Genomic DNA, 23,309 nt, shown 5'->3' with positions numbered 1-23,309 from the left:
CGCCCCGGTCTGAGAACCTTCTCCAGGGCACTCATCAACGATCTCTCTGTACCTTGCTTCGTTAATTTTCCTCAATCCTAACAAAAAGACATCCCCGCAGCACAATGATGCCACCACCATGCTTCACCATAGGGATGGTGCCAGGTTTCCTCCAGACGTGACGCTTGGCATTCAGGCCAAAGAGTTCAATCTTGGTTTCATCAGACCAGAGAATCTTGTTCCTTTAGGTGTCATGTGCCTTTTACTGAGGAGTGGCTTTCGTCTGGCCACTCTACCATAAAGGCCTGATTGGTGGAGTGCTGCAGAGATGGTTGTCTTTCTGGAAGGTTCTCCCATTTCCACAGAGAAAACCTGAAGCTCTGTCAGAGTGACTATCGGGATCTTAGTCACCTCCCTGACCCAAGGCCCTTCTCTCCCGATTGCTCAGTTTGGCCGGGCGGCCAGCTCTAGGAAATCTTGGTGGTTCAAAACTTCTTCCATTTAAGAATGATGGAGGCCACTGTGTTCTTGGGGACCTTCAATGCTGCAGAAATGTTTTAGTACCCGTCCCCAGATCAGTGCCTCAACAAAATCCTGTCTCGGAGCTCTACGGACAATTCCTTCAACCTCATGCTTGGTTTTAGCTCTGACATGCACTGTCAACTGTGGGACCTTATATAGACAGGTTTGTGCCTTTCCAAATCATGTCCAATTAATTGAATTTACCACAGGTGGACTCCAAGTTGTAGAAACATCTCAAGGATGATCAATGGAAATAGGATGCGCCTGAGCGCAATTTTGAGTCGCATAGCAAAGGGTCGGAATACTTATGAGTAAGGCATTTGTTTTTTATTTTTAATAAATGTGCAAGAATTCCTACAAACCTGTTTTCATTTAGTCATTATGGGGTATTGTGTGTAGATTGATGAGGGGGGGAAATAATTGTATCCTTTTTAGAATACGGCTAACGTAACAAAATGTGGGAAAAGTAAAGGAGTCTGAATACTTTCCAAATGCACTGCATTGACACTCCCACACATTCACAACACAAACATACACACTTTTACACAACATTTGCTGCTTCTATTCTGTTCTTTATTTTACACTTATAATTATCTATCCTGATGCCTAATCACTTTACCCTGCCTTTATGTACATATCTACCTCAAATACCTCTGCACATTGATCTGGTACTGGTAGTCCCTGTATATAGCTTCATTCTTGTGTATTTTATTTCTCTTGTTACAATTTTTATTCTTAAACTCTGCATCGTTGGGATGGGCTCGTAAGCAAGCATGTCAAGTCTACACAAGTTGTATTCGGCGCATGAGACAAATACGATTTGATTTGTGAGAGTGATGTCTTGCATTTCAATAACTGCAGCTCTAATCGTGGCAGCGTCATTTCGCTACGCCTACCTTTAATTCCTATTTTATGCAAACCCAATAAGGATATGGAAGATACATTTGACATTTTAAGTCATTTACAGGAGCAATTAGGTTTAAGTGCCTTGCTCAAGGGCACATCGGCAGATTTTTCACCTAGTCGGTTCGGGGAATCGAACCAGCAACCTTTTGGTTACTAGCCCAACACTCTAACCGCTAGGCTAACTGCTGCCCCTACGTACAATAGAGTAGTTTGTTGAGTTAACCCCAAATCCTTCCATCATTACCTCTTCCTTTCTCCCTAAATGTATCCCTGAGGACATGGGGAGATCGGAAGGACTTTCTGCCACAGTGATAGACACATCTTTCCTTCCAACTCCTCCTAGAGGGCTGATGGATGAGATCGCACTACATGGCACATGCTGATGGGAATGTATCGCCCAGTGTGTCTGTGTGTGTCTATTTTCAACCTGTTTGGTTGTTTCTGTAATAAATCAATGTGCCCTGGAGCCATTGACAGGAGAGGAGGCTGCTAGCTGGGTAAATCAAGAGAGCTGCTACCCTGCATGAAGGCTTGTCACTGTGGGATTGGATTTATCTCCAGAAGTCCTAATTCCTGATTTATCTATGTTTAATTTAGCATAAAGAACTGACAACGGTTGCCTTCATTAGGCACAAAATGGAAGAAAACGGGTAGAAACAGGATGGCACTATCTGAACCTGTGCAATAACAAATGCTTATTTTCTGTTGCAAAATGTTTTGCTACGGGTTCCACTAATGAATAGGACACAGGCTTTTGCAACACATTTCCATTCATGAAAGCAGTTGCAGACAGCATGAATTAACCGTATTCAGTTAGCGACAGTACAGTCTGGGTGATGAATGTAAGTGTTTTAAAGAGATTCCCAACTCACCTTTTTGTATTCTTTTTATCCAGTAGTTCTGAAAGTAGAGGTCACGAGCCAAAACTGGTCCCAGACAATTGCGTACTAAGTCACATATGTGCAGATATGTGCACCACGTCATTGCTCTTTCTCTCGCTCTGCTGTGTGTTCAACTTGCTAGCTGTCACTCAAATGGCAAGGGACTGAAGCTTATTGGCTAGAACTTGAATTGCTAGGGGGCTGCCCCATGTGGGGGGAAATGTAGGGAAAGTGGCGCAGCCCATCTTCCAGAAAAACTGTTTTCAAACTAGGGATTTTGTGGATAATTGAGGAAAGACAGTAATTCTACAAAAAATAATGTTTGTATGAACTACACATTGACACATCCAGCCCAAAGCGGGAGGTTTAAAAATACTTAGTCGCCAAAGTTCCCGAGCATGTCTTTAAGTGTTCTCAGTGCTTTTGATGATTTACTTTTAAGTGAACCAGTGTCGGTGAAAGCACTTCATTTGGAGAGCTTTCAGTTAGTCAGGAGTTCCAGACGAATGAATGGTTCTCTTCACTTGTGGCGGGCAGACAGACAGACATTCATTCTTTTCCAGAACCAGCAGTGGTCATGTAATGTGTGCTATGATATGCAGTAGTGTCTGCTGTCTGAAGCCAGTCTTATCTGGTTGTTGATAGATGTTTTCATCACACAAGCCTACTGCCAGGGTGTATCAGTGGGAGGACTGCCCTGGCTGCTTTGGTATGGCTAGATGTAGGAGTGCAAACAGTGAATCCTATTTGATTCTGAGCTCCCAAAATGTTATTTTCTTAGATGGGCATCATTTTGACCCATAACTGAGTTCTTTCTTTCTTAGATGAAGGAGATATACTGCTACAATGATGATGACCTGATCCAGGGATGGGCATCTCCAGTCCTCGGAGTGCTGTCACACTTTTTCCCCATCCCTAGCAAACACAGCTGATTTTAAAGTAATTGCATTCTAAACTAAAGATCATGATTAGTGGTTTATTAGACACAAAAGTGTGTCACCAATCAGGCTCCCGAGGACTGGAGTTCCCCAGGCCTGACCTGATCTTTTCCAGTTACGTCCATTTATGTCAATATATCAGGGTACTCTATTATCGTAGAGAGCCTGTTCTGTCTATGGGTAGAGGTTCCCATTCACTGCTAGTCTTATCACTTCGCTTCACTTTCAACCTGAGTATAAAAGACTGTTCTGTTCTTTATTCCTACTGTCTCTGTAGAGCAGTGTTTCTTAATCCTGCTCCTGGGACCCTAAGGAGGGCCCTAGCTCTACACACCTGATTCCACTCTGACCCAGGTCCAAAGGCTTGATGAGTTGATTATTTGAATCAGGTGTGTAGTGCTAGAGCGAAAACAAAAATGTGCACCCCTTTGGAAGCTCTGCTGTAGAGGAATTGCAGGGCAGAATAACTAATGAGTGAGGCGAGTGAGTGAGCAAGGTGTCTCTCACCCCCATTCTCTCTCTTTTTCTGCCCCCCCCCCCCACCCCCCCCCCCCCACTCTCTTTCTCTCATCTCTCCTACATTAAGTGGTTATTCCATTAATGGGGTCTAATAGATTCATAAATCATAGTGATTGATGACCACCCACAGGACTGCATCTCAATTTACCTCATGGCCAGCACACACACACTGCACCCAAGCTCCAGCTCTCAAGCTATCCTCAGCACTTCAGATGTCCCTCTCAGCTGTGTGCTGCTTGTCTCTCTCATGTTTCTCTGTCTTCTCTCTGTCCCGGCTCAATGCAGTGTCACCTTGAGCAGGGAACCTCTCTCCTCTACTGCTCTCCCTCTGTGTGTATTTGTGTGTGAGAGAGACGGGGAGAAACTAATCTGAGCAGTAATGTGATTGAGGCACTCAGGGGCGTGACAGTGATAGGGCCAATGTGGAGAGCAGTCACTCACATTCGTGACAAAATGGCTTCCCTTATAGCTCTTACAGGGCCAAAGTGATGGGCTCCATTATTCGCCTGGCCAAACTCTCTTCTGTGGCAGAACCTATAGTAGTTAGTGTGTCTGCTCTGTCAGTAGCTGTTGTTGAGCTATTGAGCACTAGTCAGGTTTATTTCTAGGACTACGGTTCCCAACCTGTTCCTTTCCGGGGACCACCAAATAACTGTCAAAAGCTTTTGAGGACCACCATTTTTTTTACATAAAATATCTTAGTCAATTCTATCAGTGAAAGTAACACATGAAATGCCTATTATTACAGATGGATTTTTGTTTGACAGTTTCTAACATCAAGATGCTCCCAACTGTTATTATTTTTGGAAGACAATTGATATTTTGATCCCTTTTTTGATTTATTATAATTGACTCACAGGTTGGAAACTACTGTCCTAGGAGACAATTACTGTTTGTTAGCTTGTCACTGTACGCTTGTATGTTGGCTCAAGTCAGGTTTTACCAGTCATTAATGTCTTGTGTTCTATTGTCATTTCTGTGGCAGATGGGCTGGGAATCAATGGGTAGCACTTGTAGGTCAATCAAAGGCTTTCAATAAGAATGGATTCCACATTCATTTGATTTTCCATCAATGTGTTAGAAATGTCAAACAGAAGGACTGCTTTGGGTGTTAGAAGTTTACCCTGTTTGCTTTGTGTGTTTGTTTACAGAATGTCTAATACTAATCCAGTCTCCCCTCTCCCAACCTCCACCATTTCGTTGACTGAAATGACATCATCAAACCTACCTGACTCATTCATGTCCTCCTCCCTTTCCCCCCCATGTCTCCTGCAGCTGAAGGCCACCATCCAGTACCTGAGTCTCCAGATCACCCACGACTCTAAAGAGTAAGTTCCTCTCCCTCCAGACCCTTCTAACACTACCAGAGTTGGGATCAATTCTGTTTATATTCCTGTCAGTTGCATTGGACATGGGATTTCTCCATAGGGGAAAGTTGTTACATTCCTGACTTGACTGGAATTTAGATGGAATCGACCCCAACCCTGTCATCCATCGGTATCTTCTCAGGGTTCACTTTTTTTCTCTCCACTCATCTCCAACTTGCTTTAGAGACTTTGACATGTACACCCTGTATAAAAACAGTATCAAGACATGTTTACCTCTTTTGATTGGTCACATTCTGATCCGTTCAGCGACAGCAAGCACATCATCAGGATGATGTGGCAAGTGACACTTTGCGTCTTGAAAATCCTATATTTTAACTTGACTGCTGACATGCAAAACATTTTGGGACTGTATTAACAGTGGACTAAAGGGAGTTTCCGGTGACGTCGTGAATGGGTAAACAGCTTGAAGACGCAGCTGCGACCCAAATGGAAAACTAGCTAACTACTGTAGTACTATATATTAAGTTGAATAATGACTTTGTCAAGTAGATACAACAACAATTAACGACAGTTCCAGAGGAGACAGGTGAGGACAGAGCCACGGTGTGTGACGACTTGGAAAATATGCTGAGGTGTAAGAATATTCGGATCTACCAGGTAGCAGAATGCGTTGAAATAAATATGATGAGCTTTGTGAGGGCACTGGTTACGAAGCTGAGAGATACAGAAGCACCGGCAAAGTCCATTATAGTGCAGTTTCTGGACTTTACTGTCAAAGAAAATATTCTACGCCAGGCCTGGGAGCAGAGGCAAGTTACATTTCAGGAGAAAACAATCTACTTTGACCATGATTATTCCCCAGACCTACAGAAGAAAGGGATGTGAGTCCCAGAAGGGATCTAACAGCTGGGAGGGAAAAACATAAAAGCGAAGTGCCCATACCCAGCCCAACTGAGGATGACACTAAACTCAGGCACGAAGACCTTCAGCACTTTTGATGGATGCAATCCCGACCCTGAGGGACCTGGGCATCACGGTACAGATGGAAGAAAGAAACCGACTGGAGAGAGATTTCGAGAGAGACCGATGGCAGGTGCAGGAGGCAGGGACAGAATTGTGCTGTCAGATATGGATCTGAAGACATTCATCCAGGAAGACATTTGAAATGTATTGCCCCACATTACAATATGTGTTTACACTGAGGTAATGAACACATTGATTTGCGATGTAGATGTAGGCCACTTTATTTGGTTTAGTTATTGGATGACTTTGTCGACAGATAGTATACATATACAGTATGTTAGCAAGAAAAACTTTTTTTCAAACCGATAATAGGTTCAATGGGTCGTGTACGGCAACTTCCTAGGATGGGGATTTGACTCTTTTGGATCATGGCATCCACACAGACTGTGTTTACTCCAGACAGACAGGAAAGGCACAGCTCTCTGGACATATGTCAAAAGGGGATGGTATATTTTATTTGAGATAATCAACAACATTTATTTGAGACGACCAGTTTTTGGGGGGAGTGGGGGACTGATTTTGTTTGGTTATGTTCCATTTATCCTTGACCATCATATTGAGCTTAGGAGTGAGTTTCTGCACTTCACAGACATTACTTTTTAAAATGGATTTATATGATGAGAGGGAGGGGAGTACAAGTCGAGGGGGGAGTTATGTATCAACGCAAAACAACAGATTAAACGACTAGTTAATTGTATTAGTTATAATATAAATGTTCAGTAGAACATGTCCAGGAGACACATTTAACAAAGAATTAACTAAAAAATTAAGAAGAGAATGGGTAGATCAAGTATTTAGCGCATCTTTTCATGGTGGGAAAAAAAGAGGTGTTGCAATCTTATTTAATACATCTGTGTGCTCTGCCAAGAATAAAGTGTTGAATGATGATCAGGGTAGATAAGGGTAGTGGGGACAGAAATTACTATTCTGAACTTGAATGCATCAAAATGAGGACTGCCCAGGGTTCTTTAAAGATATCGCAACTGTAATCGTGGACAATGCAAAAGGGATGGTTATTATTGGCGGGGTCTTTTAATTGCATACAGAATTACAAGCTTGACCGACTTCCTGCTGAGCACAGTCCACATTCTAAGAAATCTAAAGCCCTGGCTGCCATGATGTATGAACTGGGGCTTATTGATACTTGGCGTTCTAAGCATTCCAGAATGAAAGACACATTTTTTCTCAAAGGGTCATGGCAGCTACTCCAGAATATACTTATTTTCTATATCCAAGCAGTATTTACATAAAGTAGAGGAATGCAGCGTTAAACTATATCGGACCCCAGTCAAGTATGTCTAAAGATACATCTAGGAATGGAGAAGCACTTTTGACATAACATATTGTAAAGCAAGAGTTACAATGAACATTTGAAAGATTACTTTCTTTTTTTTGATATTGATGTATCAATCCATTTTGTGGGAAGGGGCAAAGGCGGGATTAAGAGGGAAGATAATTGCTTTGTCTGCCAAATTAAAGAAGCAGGGTATTGAAAAACAGCAGGGTTTGGAAGATAGTTTAGAGACTTGAACGAGAACATAAAAAAACAAGGGACGATAATACATTGCATAAGTTGAATGAATGTAAACAAAAGTTATATGAGTTATTGACTTACAAAACAGAAGGGACATTTAGATTTCCTAATCAAAGATATTATGAGATGGGTAATAGAGCCAGCCAGTTGCTAGTCTTCCAGCTAAGAAAAGCCCAGGCTAGCAGAGTAGTCCCTAAGATAATTCATCCCTTCTCTAAAGCAGAAGTCTCAAAACCAAGTGACATTGCGGAGGTGTTTGTAGCATATTATAAAGACCTTAATGATTCATCAGGACAAGACCATAAACAAGAAAACATTTGAACCCTCTTGTCTAACCTAAATCTCACAAAATGATCACAGGAAGATTGGGCCGAAATGACACGGCCAGTTATAAAGAACGAGATTGAGTAAGCCATCAAGAGATTGCAAAATAATAAATCACCAGGGGACAGATGGATACTGAGGTGAAGACCTTCATTGATGATATTACCCTGGTTTTGTGCAGAGTATATAACTATGCATTATCAAAGGAAGACCCACCCAAAACATGGTCAGAGACAATCATAACAGTAATCCACAAGGAAGGTAAAGATCCTTCCCAGTGTAGCTCATTCAGGCATATTAGTCTCCTCCCCACGGACCTGAAATGTACTAAGAGAATTCAGAAACATATACAGTAGGGAAACTGATTAACCCGGTTCAGACAGGTTTTATACCTGGCAGACAAATTACTAACAATATTAGGAGGGTATTAAACATTCAGTCACTGGCTAAGGGTAGACAACAAACAGCAATGCTTCTCTGCAACAGCCATGCTTCTCAGCCTAGATGCGGAGAAGGTATTTGATAGGGTTGATTGGTTATACCTAGAACAAACACTATTGAGAATGGGATTCATTCCATTGTTTATTAAGGATTCGAGTATGGAACTTCAACCCTATATCCAGTGAATGGCTACAGCTCACAATTCATTTCCGGGAACACCCCTTCCTTCATTACTGTTTTTAGGCCCATTACATTGGAGGAAAGTTAGATTGAAGACTGAATGTAAAAGATACACTCTTAAGGTATGGACAGCAGTCCATAATGGCAGAAAGGGTTGATCACAATTGACTCTTTGCTTAGCCCCGCCCCAGAATTTTGGGGAACCAACAGCAGCAACTGGATAGCAACGGTCATCAAGTCCAACACCTCGGAAAAGCTCAAGTTTATATTGCATGAAAGCCAATGAGGGCTATGGCAAAAACGGAGAGTTTTCGTCCAAAAAAAACATGTTTAAATTGATCAATAATTTAACAGTGTACCAGGAGTACTTGTCCTTGTGATTCCTGAAATACATAGCCTGTTGAAGTATTTTTCGAATACAAAATTATACTTTTGTTACATTGTTTTCTAACTCAGCTGCTTAGCTAGCTCTCAGTATCATTGACCACCAAACGTTGCTAATACTAACTAGCTTGCTAGCCACTTAATAAAACGTATGTTCTCAAAATGTACAGTACCAGTCAAAAGTTTGGACACACCTACTCATTCAAGGGTTTTTCTTTATTTAATTTTTTTCTACATTGTAGAATAATAGTGAAGACATCAAAACTATGAAATAACACATATGGAATCATGTAGTAACCAAAAAAGTGTTAAACAAATCAAAATGTATTTTATATTTGAGTTTCTTCAAAGTAGCCACCCTTCGCCTTGTTGACAACTTTCCACACTCTTGGCATTTCACTTATTCTACAATTTAGAAAATATTAAAAATAAAGGAAAGGTGTAGGTGTCAACTTTTGACTGGTACGGTATATATTTATACTAGAGTCTTCAAAGTAGCCACCCTTTGCCTTGACAGCTTTGTAAGGGCTATTTGAACTCCTTCAAGACTGTTGGAAAAGCATTCCCGATGAAGCTGGTTGAGAGAATGCCAAGAATGTGCAAAGCTGTCATCAAGGCAAAGGGTGGCTACTTTGAAGAATCTCAAATATAAAATATAATTTGATTTGTTTACTACATGATTCCATAGGTGTTCTTTCATAGTTTTGATGTCTTCACTATTATTCTACAATGTAGAAAATATTTTTTTGAATTAGAGAAAAACCCTTGAATGAGTAGGTGTGTCCAAACTTTTGACTGGTACTGTATGTTAGCTAGCTAAGTTAGCAATGTTATGAATAAAACTCCCATCTGCTGTCAACATCAGGGTATGATTTTAGAGCACTAGCAAGCTAGTTTGCTCCAAAAGTATTTATAGCTTTCACTGCATGCTGACAGTGAATTCGGAGCCATTCAGTGGCTAGCTACACTACAAACATAATTTTACCAGGTTCCCTTTCCCGTGAAGCAACAGTCCACCACAACATACCCAAGAGTTTCCTGATTCGCAAGGGGTAGTCTGTTTAATTTCATTGTGTATTAGAAACACAGTTTGAGATCATTGTGAGGGGATTTCGCCAGTGGCTGAATGGGGTATTGGGCTTCCTGGGAAAATGCTGTCTGAGGTTGCAACAGTAACCAAGGGGGGTGGGGCTTAGCGAAGGGTCAATTAACCAGCTTTTTGAAGCGAATGTTCACAAATCTTTTACTCCGCTCCAAACCAAATTTGGTCTACCGGCAAATTACATGTTTAGGTACTTCCAGATAAGACACAACCTAATGACACACAAGAAATGGGAGGTCATAAAAAAATCAGCATTCAGTGTCGAGCAATATTTCATAAACATATTGGAAGGTCAAATAGCCAAAAAATATGTGTCTCAGTTATATATATATAAGGTTTCACACGCAGGATGTTAAAGGAAGATGGAAACTAGAAATGAATTTGGTGGTGGAAGATAAATCATGGGAGAGAATTTGTGAAAGTAGTCACAAATGCACTAGTTTGACTGGAACGTGAAGATGAGATGCGTTAACACCTTTCTTGATATCGAAATTGTATGCGGGGGGGGGGGGAGGGCTGTGGACCAATGGGAGACCACACACATATCTTCTGGGACTGTCCAAAGTTACAGGGGTTCTGGAAGAACATTAAAAAAGAAGTAGTGAAGACACTCCTAGACATTTAGTTACCACTGGAATCACTTTTCATTTTATTGGGAGCAATACCTTGTACCCTGGATGATAAAAACCACATGTACATGTTAAGGGTACTGTTAGTGATTGCACAGAAAATGACTACGGCCAATTTGGCTCAAACCACAGCCGCCAACTGTAAGTCAAAGGACTCAGAGACTGAAAAATGTGTATGTAATGTAAATTCTAACAGCCGGGTTGCGACTAAAGACATATTGTACCCTGCCAAATAACTGTATAGACAAAAACAGGAACGTGTGTGTTAATTCTATTCAATGACATTGAGGTAAACTGCTGTAATTATTATTATTACTATTACTTACAGTATTTCTGTCCTTTTAGGGATAGTTTGTAAGAAATGACTATTTCTCTCTCTCTTTCCCTCTTTGTCTCTTTCTCTTCCAAAAACATAGAGCATGATGTGAACAATCCTTGACATGTTTTATAATGTATTTGTGAACTTTTTGAACTTGAAAAGGAAAGATATGTTGAAAACAATGGGGCCATCTGCACCAGATGGACGGACAGACAGGCCACTGATAGCCCTGGGTAGGGTGGCATTTGGGCTAAAATGTCACCGCTGAATGATTTCTGTAAAAGGGCCATTGAATGTGTGATTAGTATCAGAGGTAGAGCTGGAGGTTGATACACCGTGGTTGTTGTTTGTTGGGTATTTGGTTTGAAACTTTTTTTAAAGTAGCCTATACATATTCCTGTGCAACATAGGAAACTAGGCCTAGTTGGGCTAGTTAGTGTAAATCTTTGAGTGAGTGCCTACACTATAACACTAAACACTAGAGCTGTATCACTAAGATTGGAACAATGCATATGGGTCATTTCTAACTTTAAAATAAAACGTTAATTTCATACTCTGTTCTTCACAATGTCCATGCTGACTGACAGCCATACACGTTTTGTGACTAATTCATCCAGCTCGTGACTGGGACAGAGCTCCCCTTTAATTGCTGCTGTCTGTAGCATACTGTCTGATCCCTCAGTGGGGTGAGGCCTATGCCTTGTGACAGTCTCCCCATTACTGTGAGGTCTGCCACTGACACCGAGAGAGACCATAAATACCTCACTGACACCGAGAGAGACCATAAATACCTCACTGACACCGAGAGAGACCATAAATACCTCACTGACACCGAGAGAGACCATAAATACCTCACTGACACCGAGAGAGATCATAAATACCTCACTGACACCGAGAGAGATCATAAATACCTCACTGACACCGAGAGAGACCATAAATACCTCACTGACACCGAGAGAGACCATAAATACCACACTGACACCGAGAGAGACCATAAATACCTCACTGACACCGAGAGAGACCATAAATACCACACTGACACCGAGAGAGACCATAAATACCACACTGACACCGAGAGAGACCATAAATACCACACTGACACCGAGAGAGACCATAAATACCACACTGACACCGAGAGAGACCATAAAAACCTCACTGACACCGAGAGAGACCATAAATACCTCACTGACACCGAGAGAGACCATAAATACCGCACTGACAGAGAGAGGAGACAGATTGACAGCCTTCTGTCTGACCTGACATTCACCGCAACACACGAGCACGGCGGCACACACCAAAAAGCTTCCTTCTCTTTATCTCAAACTGTGTGTGTGTGTGTGTGTGTGTGCGTGCGTGCAGAGGGACGCTGCTGCTTATAGAGTTATTCCTCTCAACTTAGATTTCTGCCAGAGAAAGTATCAGTATTTCACAGGCTGCCAGTTACAGCAGAGCTCAGCATTTCCTCCTCTCTGCTGATTTTCCCAGCTTTCACTCGTGTACATACACACAGCTTTGTTTTCGTGAATTTTCAGTACTTTTTGCGGAGCAAAAATGTATTCCCATTCAAAATCCTATTTTTCCTAACTCCTAAACCTTAACCCTAAACGTATCCCTAACCTTAACCCCAAACCCTAAACCCAACCCTTAAGCCAAAAATAGCATTTAAAACAAATTCAGGACTTGAAAAAAGTCCTGGCTTTACAAAATGTTTCCTGTTTTCCTACTTTGTCAGAACATTCTGGTCCTGATAAGGTAGGAAAACATGTACTGTACACAAACACGCACACAGTATTGTGGTAATTAGAGTCTTAAAAAGGCCTTTATTAGGGAATGCAAGTAAGTGATGAGGTGGAGTGGTTGGCTGTGGCTCTCCTGTGCTTACAGGCCTCTAACCATCTAACCGTCCCACACTCAGATAGACCACTACCACCAAGCATTCTATCTTTCCCATACAATAACCAGCCCTGGAATCACACCAGACGTATGTGGCAGGGTTTACAGTCAATCACGGATTACAAAAAGAAAACCAGCCCCGTTGCGGACACCGACGTCTTGCTCCCAGGCAAATTAAACAACAACTTTGCTCGCTTTGAGGACAATGCAGTGCCACTGACACGGCCCACTACCAACGCCTGTAGGCTCTCCTTCACCGTGGCCAACGTGAGTAAAACATTTAAACGTGTTAACCCTCGCAAGGCTGCCGGCCCAGACGGCATCCCTAGCCGCGTCCTCAGAGCATGTGCAGACCAGCTGGCTGGTGTGTTTACGAACATATTCAATCAATCCCTGTCCCAGTCTGCTGTGGCCACATGCTTCAAGATGGCCACCATTGTTCCTGTTCCCAAGAAAGCAAAGGTAACTGAACTAAATGACTATCGCCCCGTAGCACTCACTTCTGTCATCATGAAGTGCTTTGAGAGGCTAGTCAAGGATCATATCACCTCTACCTTACCTGACACACTAGACCCACTGCAATTTGCTTACCACCCCAACAGGTCCACAGACGACGCAATCGCCATCACACTGGACACTGCCCTATCCCATCTGGACAAGAGGAATACCTATGTAAGAATGCTGTTCATTGACTACAGCTCAGCATTTAACACCATGATACCCTCCAAACTCGTCATTAAGCTCGAGACCCTGGATCTCGACCCCGCCCTGTGCAACTGTGTCCTGGACTTTCTGACAGGCCGCCCCCAGGTGGTGAGGGTAGGAAACAACATCTCTACCCCGCTGATCCTCAACACTTGGGCCCCACAAGGGTGCGTTCTCAGCCCTCTCCTGTACTCCCTGTTGATCCATGATTGCGTGGCCATCCACGCTTCCAGCTCAATCATCAAGTTTGTAGACGACACTATAGTGGTAGGCTTGATTACCAACAACGACAAGACATCCTACAGGGAGGAGGTGAGGGCCCTCGGAGTGTGGTGTCAGGAAAACAACCTCTCACTCAATGTCAACAAAACAAAGGAGATGATCATGGGCTTCAGGAAACAGCAGAGGGAGCAGCCCCCCATCCACATTGACGGGACAGTAGTGGAGAAGGTGGAAAGTTTTTTAAGTTCCTCGGCGTACACATCACGGGCAAACTGAAATGGTCCACCCACACAGACAGCATGGTGAAGGCGGCGCAACAGTGCTGAGGCTGAAATATTTCTTGCCACCTAAAACACTCACAAACTTTTACAGATGCACAATCGAGAGCATCCTGTCGGGCTGTATCACCGCCTGGTAGGGCAACTGCTCCGGCCACAAGCGCAGGGCTCTCTAGAGGTTAGTGGGGTCTGAACAAAGTATTTAGCGGGGGCAAACTACCTGCCCTCCAGGACACCTACAGCACCCGATGTCACAGGAAGGCCAAAAAGATCATCAAGGACAACAACCACCCGAGCCACTGCCTGTTTACCCCGCTATCATCCAGAAGGCGAGGTCAGTACAGGTGCATCAAAGCTGGGACCGAGAGACTGAAAAGCAGCTTCTATCTCAAGGCCATCCGACTGTTAAACAGCCATCACTAACATTGAGTGACTGTTGCCAACATACAGACTCAAATCTCTTGTCACTTTAATACATTTAATAAATTGATTTAATAAAGGTATCACTAGCCACTTTAAATAACAGCACTTTAATGTCTACATATCCTACATTACTAATCTCATATGTATTTACTGTATTCTATAGCATCTACTGCATCTTGCCTATGCTGCACGGCCATCGCTCATCCATATATTTATATAAACATATTCTTATTCATCCCATTTGTGTGTGTATAAGGTAGTTGTGTTTGTTAGATTACTTGCTAGATATTACTGCACTGTCGGAACTAGAAACACAAGCATTTCACTACACTCGCATTAACATCTGCTAACCATGTGTTTGTGACCAATAAAATGTGATTTGATTTGACTAACTGTTGCTAAAGTGCTTGAAGCTAAACTCCCAGTCTATCCCATTCCCCATAGAGACAAAGTTAACCGCATAGTTTTCAGAGTAGGTAGAATTTACCCCTAAGCACTGATACAGGCTTGGCTATTTTCTCCATCACTCTGGCCAGTTCCCAGCCAAAATGCGTTACAGGGGAGTGGAGTTGACATCTGTATAGCTGGCATGCCTATGTCTAGTCTGTGCTGCTGGGTGCATCCCAAGCTATTATCCCCCTGTACTCCATCCTCATTACAAGTGCACTGGAGCAGTGGGTTGGGAGGGCAGGGCCCAGGCTAATGAGGATAATGTGTGCATATACAGATTGGGAAAGTGCTCACTTTCAGCAGAGGTCGATGTACATTTACATTTCTCCAACCCTTCAGTTGGATCACAGTTGCCAAAACAGCTACTAATACTGCAATATGTTTTTCTTTTCTCGCCAACACCCAATTAGCTGGAAGCTTACACGGGAAATTGGAAGTTTAGAGTGCAGTTGTTATTGGCGAGATGCCTTTGCCACGTGAACATCTGTTCTGTTGTTTCTTTGTCACTCATTCATAATTCATATCTACCATCAGTGATTTATGTACTTGGAAACTGGCTTTTCAGTTCCTTGCATCATCAAGGACTTCATAGTGGGGGGTGTGTGAGAGAAACATAGTTAGCGTGTGACTGTGTGTGTCTTCTCCTGTTGTGAATAACTGTCCTGTTTTTCATCCACAGGAGACCAGACACTGTGAAACAGAAGAATGCCTTCCCTCCTAACTTCATCCACTCTCTGGACTCCACACACATGATGCTGACCGCTCTCTACTGCTACAGGTACACTAAGGCCTAACCTATAACCTCTGACCCACACCACACTCTACAACAGGGATGGGGAAACTGGTGGCAGGCTGCATCAATTTCCAAGGAGGTCTCAAATTGCTGTTGAGAGTTAAAAAAGTAGAATAGGCCTATTTCTAAAATGTGGTTGTGCATCAGCAGTTTTTCTCTTGTCACTCACTGACAGTCACTCAATTATCTAAACTTTTAGTAATCGTGGTCGAATTACCGACTGAGGGGCCCCCATTTAATTTTCTTAGTCACTCTCACTCAGATATCATATTCAAAACTGCAAACATTTCTCTGAACCCTATGGCAAAATGAGTAGAGTTGCAGGAAATAAGCTGTAGAATTGCACATTTTCTCTCCGGTCCATGGAAAACTGTGTAGAATTGCAAATTTTCTCTCCGGTCCATAGAAAACTGTGTAGAATTGCAAGAAATTGGTTATAAAATTGCTACATTTTCCTCATTTTCACCCCATGGCAAAATGTGTAGAATTGGGGCCCGACAAAATGTCACTTAGGGCCCCCAAAAGGCTAGGGCCGGCTCTGACTGCATGTATGGGTACGCAGACCCTCGGGCCACTGCCCCTCATGATGAGTTCAGATTTTTTGTTGGCCCCACCACCATCAAAGTTGCCAATCCCTGCTCTAGCCTGCTACGGTATAAGCTCTCATGACCCCTGTGAAATCTGCATGGGATAGCCATCTGAATAACCATCTCTGTTTGAACCCATAAACTGTTGTCATACTATGTCACAGTGATTCAAGTCTTAGTATGTCTCCCAGGCTGTGTAACCTCATGTTACGGTGTCCAGTTTCCACCACGATTTCCTTCCACCGCGTCTAGCCCTATATCTCATGTCTCTCTCCTTCTTCCTCTGTGTGCTTCTCCAGCGCCGGCCTGACGTTCGTCTCCGTCCACGACTGCTTCTGGACCCACGCCATCACAGTCGACACCATGAACAAGGTACGTCATCTTCATTTTCTTCTATCACCTTCGTCATTCCTCCTTTGACCTTAGCACACAGCTCCTTGTGGCTAGGTGTGGTAGTATACTTAAGCAATAAGGCCCAAGGAGGTGTGGTATATGGCCAATATACCACGGCTAAGGGCTGTTCTTACGCATGAAGCAACGCAGAGTGCCTGGACACAGGCCTCAGTCGTGGTATACTGGCCAAATACCGCAAATCCCCGAGTTGCCTTATTGCTGTTATAAACTGGTTATCAACGTAATTAGAGCAGGTTTTGTCATACCCGTGGTATACGGTCTGATATACCACAGTTGTCAGCCAATCAGCATTCAAGGTTTGAACTACCCAGAGTATAATACCCCATATAGGCCTTCCCTGGTGGCCAGAGTCAATTACTTTACACCACTGGCTGCCTGGCTGTTAATACATGGCTTTACAGCTATTGGCAGCAGACAGCACCATATGTCCCAGAGTTGCATCCTGTTACAGAGGGCCATTACGGAGTATAGATGGCTGTGTTGGCCTGTCCTTTTTAGCGTGACTCCGAGGTGTCAACAACACTAAATTGAGACGCTCCAAGGTGTCAACAACACTAAATTGAGACGCTCTGTTGAGATACAAAATGGCCGAATTACCATAATGGTATTTCTGTGTGAATTATGTTAAGGAAAGTGCTATTTCTTCATCCAATCTCCAATGATTAGCATTGAAGCGGTTATTCACAGTGTGGTTATTTCTTGTCATGTTTAAATCTCAAAGTGCCCTTCCCTCATTACATAGCCAATTGAACACAAAGGCTAGGGGCAGCACTCTAAATATCTTGGTCAGCACCTTAACATATGACATGGGATTTTATATTATCATATTTCTATTCTTCAGACGAGCATTAAATTAGCACCGACCTGGCAGCATAAATGAATGGCCCCAGTCACTCTAGCTAGTCTCCTATCTCTTTCCTTCTCCATTTCTACCTCTACCTCCTCTCCTTCTCTCCTCCTGCCCTCCCCTGTTGTCTATGTAGTATCAGGGTCTGTGACCGGTCTCCTCTCCTTCCTCTCGGAGGGATTGTGAGCGTTTCATCAACCTAGTTTAGATCTCCCCAGTCACACAATGGAGACCGACAGGACTGGAGAGGACAAATGGAGCAACCCCAATGGAGATCATTAGCATAACTCACCCTACAGCAGTGTGACTTAGAGTCCTGTGTCAATGAAGCTGGAGAGTTGAGTAGTGTTGTTGGTTCTGCTTGTATCATGAGGACAGAGTAAGTGACTCTCTCGGGTTGCCAGATCACTCTAGAACTCCCAGTACAGTCAAATGCCAGTGTTGAATAGAGTGATTGCTTGAGTGTTGGGAGTACAGTAGAGTGACTGTGTGTGTTGTGCTCTCTTGGGTTGCCAGGTTTGCCGGGAGCAGTTTGTGGCACTGCACAGCCAGCCCATTCTTCAAGAGCTGTCCAACTTCCTACTGAAAAAATACTGCTCTGGGCAACTGTAAGTTTCTACACACCACACACACTGGACCACTGATACACCACACTGGGACTGGCAGTTTAGTTTGCTTTATTTAGCTATAAGATAGAAGGAGGAAAGGAGCATAGAGGGGAAAAAAGTGCTGGGGAGGGGAAAAACCTGACTTTATATGTCTTTATATGCGAACCTCGCCTATTTTGTGCATTAACAGAACTTGTTATTGCACATTGTGCATTTTTACTGAGAATACATAACTCAACAAAAAGTAGATGCAACAGCACTGTCGATTAAACTTTCACTTTCTCTCAGCCATGTATGCAAAGAATGTACAAACATTCATCTACTTGGGAGTTTACTGCTGTGATCTCTCACCCTGTATACGCTATGTACTTGTTAAGCCTGGACAAGCCAGAGCTGGACTTTAATGATATGCAGTGCATTCAGACACTATTCAGACCCCTTGACTTTTTCCACGTTTTGTTATGTTAGTCTTATTCTAAAATGGTTTAAATCGTTTTTTTCTTCTTATCAATCTACACACATAATAATGATGATGCAAAAATAGTGTTGTTTTTTTGGCAAATGTATAAAGAATACAACAAAAATGATAGCACATTTACATAGTATTCAGACCATTTACTCAGTTCTTTGTTGAAGCATCGAGTGTTCTTGGATATGACGCTACAAGCTTGGCACACCTGTATTTGGGGAGTTTCTCCCATTCTTCTCTGCAGATCCTATCAAGCTCTGTCAGGTTGGATGGGGAGAATCGCTGTACAGCTATTTTCAGGTCTCTCCAGAGATGTTCGATCAGGTTCAAGTCCGGGCTCTGGTTGGGCCACTCAAGGTCATTGACACTTGTCCCGAAGCCACTCCTGCGTTGTCTTGGCTGTGTGCTTAGGGTCGTTAACCTGTTAGAAGATTAACCTTCGCCCCCAGACTGAGGTCCTGAGCGCTCTGGAGCAGGTTTTCAAGGATCTCTCTGTACTTTGCTCCGTTAATCGTTCCCTCGATCCTGACTAGTCTCCCAGTCCCTCCCAGTCCCTGCCACTGAAAAACATCCACACATCATGATGCTGACACGACCATGCTTCACCGTAGGGATGGTGCCAGGTTTAGTCCAGGCATGACGCTTGGCATTCAGGCCAAAGAGATCAATCTTGGTTTCATCAGACCAGCGAATCAGGTTCTTGGTCACCTCTCTGACAAAGGCCCTTCTCCCCTGATTGCTCAGTTTGGCCGGGCAGCCAGCTCTAGGAAGAGTCTTGGTGGTTCCAAACTTCAACCATTTAAGAATGATGGAGGCCACTGTGTTCTTGGGGACCTTCAATGCTGCATAAAGGTTTTGGTACCCTTCCCCAGATCTGTGCCTCGACACAATCCTGTCTCGGAGCTCTACGGACAATTCCTTCAACCTCAGGGCTTGGTTTTTGCTCTGACATGCACTGTCAACTGTGGGACCTTATATAGACAGGTGTGTGCCTTTCCAAATCATGTCCAAGCAATTGAATTTACCACAGGTGGACTCCAATCAAGTTGTAGAACCATCTCAAGGATGATCAATGGAAACTGGATGCACCTGAGCTCAATTTCGAGGCTCATAGCAAAAGGTCTGAATACTTATGTAAATAAGGTTTTTCTTTTTTTTTTATTTGTAATACATTTGCAAAAATTCTAAAAACCTGTTTTCACTTTGTCATTATGGGGTATTTTGTGTAGATTGACGATTTTTTAAAATTGTTTTACATTTATTTTTAGATTAAGTCTGTAACTACACAAAATGTGTAAGGGAATGGGTCTGAATACTTTCCTAATGCACTGTAGTTGCATGGTAAAGCATACACACATCGTTAAAGTAATAATCATTTCAGCACTGTAGAAACTAAACATACTAAACGCTGGATGGGCTTTTAACTATGCTATCCAATAGACATGATTTTTAACATGAACAAATTCCCAGATCCCAGACTGCCTTTGAAGGTAAATGTGTTTAGAATCTCAACAGACCACTTGTATTACAGTAAAAAGGCTGTTTTACTGTTAGTGAGGTTGCTTGTAAAAAGTTTTGTTTTTACGGTAATCCCCTGGGCTTGGGTTAAGTGTACATGGTATCCACACTGCTCCTTCTGTTGGGTAATTGGGCACCTCAGTCCAGTCCCTCACCCCCTTTGCCCAGGCCCCGTGAGGTCATTAGTCCCTAGGAGGAGAGGCGAGGAGAGACAGAGGAAGGCTGGAGCTTAGGGAGATGAGCCTGAGGAGCCTGCACCACTGTCCTGCTCTTCTCACTAACCGGGACTCCTGACCAACCTCTCACCACCACAACAACAACAGTTAAATAAGGCTTTTATCCTGTCCTCCCTTCTCCTCCAGGAGTGAGGTCAAAAGCAAAAAGTTTCTGGAGTACCGTAGAATGCTGCTGCTGCTGGCCAAAGTGCCCCAAACAGGTCAGTGTTTTTCTCTCTCTCTGCCTCATTCTCTCTCTGCCTCGTTCTCTCTCTGCCTCGTTCTCTCTTTGCATCTCTCTCTGACTCTCTTTTGTGCGTCTCTCTCTCTGCATCTTTGTCTCTCTCTCTCTGCACCCTATGTGACCTGTGTGTTCTGTCCATCAGATTCCACCTCTAATCCCCACAGCATAGACAAAGAGGATGATTGATAACAGCGTCTGTTGTTCTGTCAGCACCACGTCCATCCATCAGTTCTGAAGGAGGCTTTACGCAACCTCTCTCTCTGTCCGTCTGTAGCGGTTGGTTGGCACCAGCAGCTGAATTGCATAAAATTGATTACCATTAATTGTCCCCAACCTCCACCCGCATTCATAATCTGTTTACATGGCTCAGGCAGATGTGGTGGTCTGCTTTGTGTCCGAACCATACAGAGGCCATCACCACGGTAACCCCTGGCTGTCTCCTCTAACAGGATACAGTGGATGAATACTAGCTGGACATAATCCAGGATGATTTTCTGCATCACTCTGCCAGGTTACATTGAACAGGTCGTGGTTAATTTCAGCATCGCCCATTGTTATACAACATAATCGGAACATTTTGTTCCTCTCACATAGTAGGTTACATGTATTAGTTGAGATAGAATAGCTATGCACAGAGTGGGTGTCTTGCCTAGCTGTCATTTCCCCTCTAATGACAGAATCAGTATTATAATCTGGTCCCTTTATATAGACAGACAGGCCCCTCCCTGCTCCTACACTCACATATGACAGGTTACAGTCAGCAGTCTGGCCCACCTATATAATGGTAGGGGAAGCATTGACTCCTATAATATATCTATAGGAGTCGACAGTCATGTACAGGGGCAACTTTTCAGAGTTGAATTCACTGCGGATCTGAAGATGGAGATTGATAGACTTGATCAATCACTCAGAATTGGACAACAATATTTGACAGATCAAAACTTAAGCAATCATCACGCATCACTTTTCACTGAGATGAGTTTGTGTTGTGTTTGTCTCCCAGGCAACTTTGATCTCCAGCGGGTAAAGGATTCCACTTACTTCTTCAGCTGAGAGGAACAGACAGACAGGAAGCAGAAGCCAATGGAGGGAGATGAGTGGGATTGACAGGCTGTGAGGCTGAACACTGGGAGGGCTGCGTGGGGCTGGGAGGCTGGGAGGTCTTGTCTCCCTCAGACATCGGCTGATTGATCCACAGCCCGCTGGGCGAAGCCAAGGCCTTCGGAAGCAGCTCAATCACTCATAGTGACCCAGACAGCCAGCTACAGACCATTGTGGGAGGAGAGGCCAGCTCTGGAGAGGAGAGCAGCTTCCCCACTCTGGACTGAAGATCTCAACAGAGCTCAATTATGACCCATGCTTTGACTTTCACTCTCCTGTTACTGTAGTGTGTGGATGGTTGTGAGAGAATGTTTCCGTGTGTCAATGTGTGCGAATGACATTTCTTGACGAGAATGTGAGCGTTGCATTATACTGTATTACGCTCGTGTTCCTCGCACCTGTGTGTCCTCCCCTTATTAGGAATACCCCCATTACATAAAGAGCCAGAGACACTAAGAGAGACTTCTGAGTGAGCGTTGATCAGCGGTGTAGGCCAGTGTGGTCAGTCTGTGCCCTCCATCCCCCCTCTTTCTCTGGGCAGAGTCGGTCGGCTCTCTCCCTCCAGCTAACACCTGGGTCATTAAGCACATGATCCTGCCTTTCATCGATTCAGAGGCACCCAGGAAGAGATGCCCACTCTCACATTTCGAGCGATACTTAATTTACCTCACAAGTTTCCAATAGAGACAGTTACTCTCACTTACAGAGAGAGGGAAGAAGATAGAAATAATGGATGGGAATGAGGGAGAAATCTGTGACTTCGTGTTCTTATTTTCACCTTTTGGAGTAATTAAGCAATAGATTTTTTTAAATAAACATGTATTTCTTAAAGCATCTCTTGTTCATTTGATGATAAGCATTTTGAATGGATTATGTGTTTACAGACATGGGGATTTATTTCATTATATCTGTACCCTTTAATTGTATCGAGCATCATAAGATGGTCTCCTTTTATGAGGCACCACAAAGGGTTTGAAGAATTGCTAATCAACAAAGTTCATATTTTTCTGGGCCAGTGCCCACATCTAGAGGTAAAAAAAGGCAGGAATGGTATCTGATCTGGGCTTCAAACGCTAGAGCAGTTTCAGACAAAAGGTGTTGAGTCGATGTTGAAATGCAAATGTAGCCTAGACCCAAACAGAACTGGCTGTGAGAGGGAGGACGTCATGAAATATGGATGATCCTGCAAAAAAAAGCCACATTCTTTTTTTCTGCTTATCCACTCTGTGTAACTGGTCATTTGTTTGCCATGAATCTGGCCCAGTTACAATTGTATGTAGCTTTCTTTTAGTGTTGCAGTTGAAACGGAATACTTCGGCGACACTACTTAAACTAAACCATTTCATAAATATAGTATTACTGAACAATTTGCATGCCATCTGTCTCGTGCCATCTGTTTACCAACTCCTCATAATGTTCACAAGTGATTACAAAGAAGTCATATTTGCTCTTTAGGCATGGATACATTCTCTTATTCTGAGCAAAGCCCTCTATCATTAACTCAAGTGCCTTGTTTGCAATCACTTCAGAGCC

The 23,309-nt window shown here is 43.3% G+C and overlaps 1 protein-coding gene across 1 annotated transcript in view; it reads left to right on the top strand.

The window, feature by feature from the left end:
- Window positions 1-23,077, top strand: part of LOC120054763 (DNA-directed RNA polymerase, mitochondrial-like) — a 93,931-nt gene extending 70,854 nt beyond the window's left edge. The window contains exons 16-21 of the mRNA XM_039002347.1: window positions 5,021-5,073; window positions 15,660-15,758; window positions 16,660-16,732; window positions 18,138-18,229; window positions 20,579-20,652; window positions 21,679-23,077. Coding sequence (XP_038858275.1) covers window positions 5,021-5,073; window positions 15,660-15,758; window positions 16,660-16,732; window positions 18,138-18,229; window positions 20,579-20,652; window positions 21,679-21,728 — 441 coding nt within the window. The 3' untranslated portion in view covers window positions 21,729-23,077. The remainder of the gene's footprint in view (window positions 1-5,020; window positions 5,074-15,659; window positions 15,759-16,659; window positions 16,733-18,137; window positions 18,230-20,578; window positions 20,653-21,678) is intronic.
- Window positions 23,078-23,309: the final 232 nt, after the last annotated feature.

Source organism: Salvelinus namaycush, chromosome 10, assembly GCF_016432855.1.
Source record: "Salvelinus namaycush isolate Seneca chromosome 10, SaNama_1.0, whole genome shotgun sequence".
NCBI lineage: Eukaryota > Metazoa > Chordata > Actinopteri > Salmoniformes > Salmonidae > Salvelinus > Salvelinus namaycush.
Note: the sequence above shows the minus strand (reverse complement) of the source record. Positions and strands in the feature narration are given on the sequence as shown.